The 5,663-nt window shown below is 45.7% G+C and overlaps 1 protein-coding gene across 2 annotated transcripts in view; it reads right to left on the bottom strand.

Annotated features, from left to right (window-relative positions):
- Nucleotides 1–2,951: 2,951 nt before the first annotated feature.
- The window catches only part of tppp3 (tubulin polymerization-promoting protein family member 3), a 7,254-nt gene continuing 4,542 nt past the window's right edge, over nt 2,952–5,663 (bottom strand). For both annotated transcript variants that reach the window (XM_047050942.1, XM_047050944.1), the window contains exons 2-4: nt 5,484–5,663; nt 4,949–5,102; nt 2,952–4,011 (exon numbers count right to left, since the gene is read on the bottom strand). The exon at nt 5,484–5,663 is cut by the window's right edge and continues 20 nt beyond it. In XM_047050942.1, the coding sequence (XP_046906898.1) occupies nt 3,820–4,011; nt 4,949–5,102; nt 5,484–5,663 (526 nt within the window). In that variant the 3' untranslated portion in view covers nt 2,952–3,819. The remainder of the gene's footprint in view (nt 4,012–4,948; nt 5,103–5,483) is intronic.

The following is a 5,663-nucleotide window of genomic DNA, read 5'->3' on the forward strand; positions in this document are numbered from 1 at the left end:
ATTAACAGGCTATGCTAACACAAGAATATCCCCTTGAAGTGATCTAATTTGAGGTTTTTGGCAGAGGAATGAGGAGGCAGGCCGATCCCCTCAGAGAGGGAAATGTTTGTTCTTATTATTTGTGGTTCAGATAAAGGTTTGTTTGGGCTGGCTAATAGTTCCAGTGCTTCTTGAATGGCCTTGATCAACATGACTGTATCCACGAAGAAGAAACAGATGCTCATATCTGGGGTGCTTATTTATTGGTCCCCTTCAAACCTGTCCACTTTCTTCTTTGTTTGATTCCAGGTGGAACACATGAAATCCATGCTGTGCTTTTTTTCATCTCATCAGGTGGTTAACACAGACACAAAGGCACATGCGCTTGCAGCTCCTGTCGACACTAGAAGTGAGACCTGGGCTGCACCTGTTTCACGGTAACTGACTCTGAACACAGAGCGGCGCGCAGTAGAGCGCGGAGACATAAACCATCCTGTTAATCCCCCTCTCAGGACACAGACAGCTGAGGTGGGTTTACTGTATTTTGCCACCTAGCGTTCCACCCTCATTCGCTCCCAGTGTCACATCAGCTATTCTTTCCTCGACTTCTCCTCTTATCAGACATCTACTGTATAGAGAGCCTGTCACACGCTCAATAAGGGCCACCTGCCCCCATGTCAAAACTCGGAGCCAAACAGCCAAACACGTCTGGCCGCGATCCTGTCATTGGCTCAAGGAAAGCGTAGACAATACGGAGCCCATCCGTGCTGGGCAGACAGTCCCTGTAGAGTTGGTGGGGATGGGGGATGGGGGATGGGGGAGGTAGTGTAAACGTATTTCACAGCGTTGATAGTCTCTTATGTCATAGTTTGCGGCTGGTGGGGTAATTAATCACACAGTTTAGCACCAGCACTGGCAAGTCACCCCAGCCTCAGCAACAGTCCCAGCCCCCAACCCCAGCCCCCAACCCCAGCCCCAGCCCCAAGGAGAATGTTCCTGAGTTCAATAAGTATGTGAGTTTCCTGCCTGCCTCCATGCCATTCATCACCCTGCGACGCAGAGAGCCGCAAGGCAACAAAGGCAGGGCTGTGAGTGGACTGCCTCGCCTCGCCTCGCCGGGGCCAGATATGTTTTTGATTAGAGCTTCCAAGGAGATGTCCCAAACATGCGTTGCCATGAGCTTGTGTGTTTGGTTACAAACACAGAAGGCAGAGAGAGAGAGAGAGAGAGAGAGAGAGTGAGTGAGTGAGTGAGTGAGTGTGAGAGGGAGAGGGAGAGTGAGAGAGAGAGAGAGAGAGAGAGAGAGAGGAGAGAGAGAGGAGAGAGAGAGAGAGAGAGAGAGAGAGGAGAGAGAGAGAGAGAGAGAGAGAGAGAGAGAGAGAGAGAGAGAGAGAGAGAGAGAGAGAGAGAGAGAGAGAGAGAGAGAGAGAGAGAGAGAGAGAGAGTGGGTGGGAGGGAGGGAGAGGGAGAGGGAGAGGGAGAGGGAGAGGGAGAGGGAGAGGGAGAGGGAGAGGGAGAGGGAGAGGGAGAGGGAGAGGGAGAGGGAGAGGGAGACAGGCATGAAGGGGGAGGGTTAGAAAGAGAGAATCTAGAGAGGGAAAGAAAAGAGACGGCCACAGCCAGGTGTCGAAGTGTTATTTTGTGTACGCATGGGCTGCCATGACAACAAGGGACCCACTTCGGCTTCCTGTTTCTGGCCACAGGCTGCGGCGGGGAGAGGTGTGGCTGCTGCTCACTGTGTGTGTCCAGTACCCTACACACACACACAGAGACACACACACAGACAGGCACACACACACACACAGGCACACACACACACGGACACGGACACACACAGACACACACACAGGCACAGACACACACACACACACACACACAGACACTCTGACCGTGCATGGACCCTCCTCACCCCAGCCAGGCTGTTGGAGATTGAGAATAAAGTATTGCGTCAGGAAAACGCTTTCAAACAAAGAGGGGTGCTAATGGCACATGACCCCTCCCATGTGTAGGAGTTCTCCTGTGGCTAAAAACAGAGAAGGAAGGAGAGAGACAGTGATAGAGAGACAGAGAGAGTAGAGAGAGAGTGACAGAGGGGCAGAGTGACATAAAGAGAGTGATAGAGAGACAGAGAGAGAGAGTGATAGAGAGAGAGTGATAAAGAAAGAGAGAGTGACAAAGAGAGAGGAGAGAGATTGATAGAGAGACATAGAGAGTAGAGAGAGAGTGACAGAGGGGGAGAGTGACATAAAGAGAGTGATAGAGAGACAGAGAGAGAGAGAGAGGGAGAGAGAGAGAGAGAGAGAGTGACAGTGCACAGCCCTGCAAGCTCTCTCCTCCAGATGTGCCAATCCTGTGTAAAAACTGTCACTCTCGCGAAGAGGCAAAAAGGCAAGTCACTGTGAATGGGACACACATCAATATTACCCAGCAGCTCACCCACCATGGCCTGCCAACGATGAACAGCCACTGTGTGTGTGTGTGTGTGTGTGTGTGTGTGTGTGTGTGTGTGTGTGTGTGTGTGTGTGTGTGTGTGTGTGTGTGTGTGTGTGTGTGTGTGTGTGTGTGTAGTTGACTGGCAGCCCCCCATGGAGAGAAGCCAGGTCTCCAGGCCCAGAAGGCAGCTAGCAACTTTACTGCCTCTTAACGTCCAATGACCAAGAGCAGAGCAGAGCAGTGAAACCAGAGGGACTTTAGGAGAGCAGGCCCGTTTGATGTTAGAATGAAATAAGCGGCGACAACGTTAAATGTTGGGATTTCTGTACCATGTTGTGGATTTGAGTATTTGTTTGGTGTATTGCAATAGCAATTTCATGGTTTCTCAACATTTAAAACAACTGGGATAGCTCAGAGGTAGTGGATTTGAAAGTAAATTCAAATCACCCCTGTACTTTGGATGAAAGCATCTTTTAAATTTAAATTAATGGGTCCAGTCCGGTGACATGCGAGTTGGAGACAGAAACCACACAGTAAGCTAAAATAACCACTTTTTATTATTTTTTCCATTCAAATGTAACAAACAAATTTTCATTGCAGTAATTTTCCAGTTGCTGTATTTACACAACAAAAACAAAACAATCCTAATCAAAGAACACATGAATTACAAGTAATATACAGTTGTTTCAAAGCAAACGTTTTAAAACCCGAAATAAAAATGGTTTCACTAAAAGCTTGTCGGAAAATACAAACAAAAGTAAAAGTAAAGATTAAAACAGGATTGCAGAAAAAAAAAAAGAAATTTGGCTGGAAAGACCTATCAACTCCTTACAAGACTTGCTCCTGGTTGAAGAGTAAACCTGAATTCCATGTTAAAGTCTTTCCTCCCGAGGTGGCATTTACTTATTGGAAGAAATCTTTAGTCCAGAAGAACTCCTGTTTAAGAACGTCACAGTGCAATTTATCACGTATCATGCGTAGGCAAGTTATGTTGTTTCCGTTACGACATACAGGGTCAGGTCACGTGTCACAATGATCAGGGCCATGCTGATAGCATCTTGTCTGTAAACACATTTCCACATTATGATGGACAAGAAAATTAGCTTAACCTATGAAACATTCTTAAACCCACACATAGTCAAAAAGCATGCTGTCATTCCCCTGTGCCATGTTCCCATACACACACTCAAACACACACACACACACACTTTCGACTACGTTCAAACTTCAAACCATTTTATCATGCCTCTGCCTATAGGGTTTAACAGGGCGACCATGGGTTAGGGTTCAGGGTTTGGTCCAGTCCTAAGTGCTATAGAACCGAGCTCAACAACCTGGGCTCCTCTTCCTGAAAGCTCAGAGATGGGGGCAGGGTATAAAATATTGGTTGGCATTATCCTTAGGCCGCTACTTGGCTTTGGTCTTCTCCTCGTACGTGCCTGCGTTCTTGTACGCTCCAACGTAGCCCGTCTTTTCCACCAGTTCTTCACGACCGCCTTTCCCTCTCCCTTTCCCCGTGTCGTCGAAGCGCTCCTTGTGGGAGCCCGTGTACTTGGTAGTGTCTGTCAGTCTGTCCACGGCTGCCGTCTTGGCCACTTTCTGTGGGAATTGGGAAGAAGGGGAACATGACGTTTATGTAGGCTACAAAAAACATGCGCTTACAATTCTCTTTGGCGCTACATCAAAAAAACACATGAGAGAGGATGATGATGATGATGACTGGATGGGTGTAACGTTTTGGCAATAGTACCTAATATAGGCCACTGCTAACACAACTTAAGTCAACAGTCGGTCTTTTGTTTTATTTTTTATAACACGGTTTGCTTTGTCAATTCTCTGCCAACGACTCACTGAATGAGTCATGATTTCTGGATTAGAGTGTAGAAAGATTTAACTCAGGTGACAGTTACATCATTGTATCTCTCCCCTCTCCTTTCCTCAGTTTCAACACGTTTGCCGAGTCTATTAATGAGGAAGAATCTAAACGCTTGTCCTCAGGGAAAATTCCGTCATATCTCACTCCAATGTTGTGCTTCATTCCAAACAAAATATGTTAATTGAGAACCACAATTTGCTCTAACAATTTGACACTTTAGTTACCCGTATCAGAATTTTGCTACCTCCGTTGTTTCGAGGAAAATGCTATGCTCTGTGATTGGTGGTCCAGCTATGAATTTACAGAGGGACGATTAATAGGCCTAGTAATTCAATGAAAGACTAATTTCCATTGACAGTAAAATTGACCAATCATATCTCCCTTCTAAATGGGTGGACTTTGTTATCGCTAACTTTATGACAAGTTCTGCCCTCTGTGGGGAACACATCTTTCCCAATATTCAAATAAAAATGTCCCCCCCCCAAATATATTGATATAAAAATCTAAATGTGCTACGCTACGACAGGCAACCACGCACTCTGTCCGAAATTATTTAAAAAAATGTAATTCGTCCCCCCCAATGTTGACTCCATGGCTACGGCCTTGTTGTATACCAAGGGAGTAGCCTAGTTTTGGCGTCTTGGTGTTACAGCAGCTTACCGTGACTCCTACATTGGTCGGCTCCCTGCCCTCAATGAGCTTGTAGATGGAATTCAGGGCCTCCTCTTTGCTTTGACCTTTGAACCTCTTGGGTGCTAGTTCCTCCAGAGCCTTCTGGAACTCCTCGTAGGTGATGACCCGAGACGTCTTCGCTCTGCCCCGACAAACACAACCAAGATTGAACTTTCAATAGAATAAATAAATACAGCATCTAGGAATGATATCTTTTTCACTTTGCTGGGTATACTTTGTAGGCTCCGCAGATCGGATTATGATGTTGTATTTGCTTGATTTGAGTTAAATTTCAACTATACACAATTAAAATGTAAAAAAAGTAAAGCAAAAATGATTTAAGAAATAATGAAATGAAAAGACTAAACTAAAGTTTTCACAAAATTACAGAATGATTTTTTTTTTACAAGAAAATATTAAATGAAAGAATCTTAGGTGCCTAAGACAGTACTGTATTTTTTTGACAATCTTTTCAGTTGCATCGGATTTAGAAGGAAATTCATTTTAGATGTCTTGTACATACTTGACTTTGGTAAAAACGATGTCCACATCCGTACTGGTGACGTTCTTGCCGTCGATGATCTTGCAGTCCTTGCACAGCTTGGCCCAGTTTTTGCCGTTCATTTCCTTGCCTGTCGCCTTGGTGTCACCGTGGATAGCAAACTTCTTAAAGGAGGACATCAGCTGCTCCATGTCTGCGCTT

This window comes from Hypomesus transpacificus, unplaced genomic scaffold (assembly GCF_021917145.1).
Source record: "Hypomesus transpacificus isolate Combined female unplaced genomic scaffold, fHypTra1 scaffold_132, whole genome shotgun sequence".
Lineage (NCBI taxonomy): Eukaryota > Metazoa > Chordata > Actinopteri > Osmeriformes > Osmeridae > Hypomesus > Hypomesus transpacificus.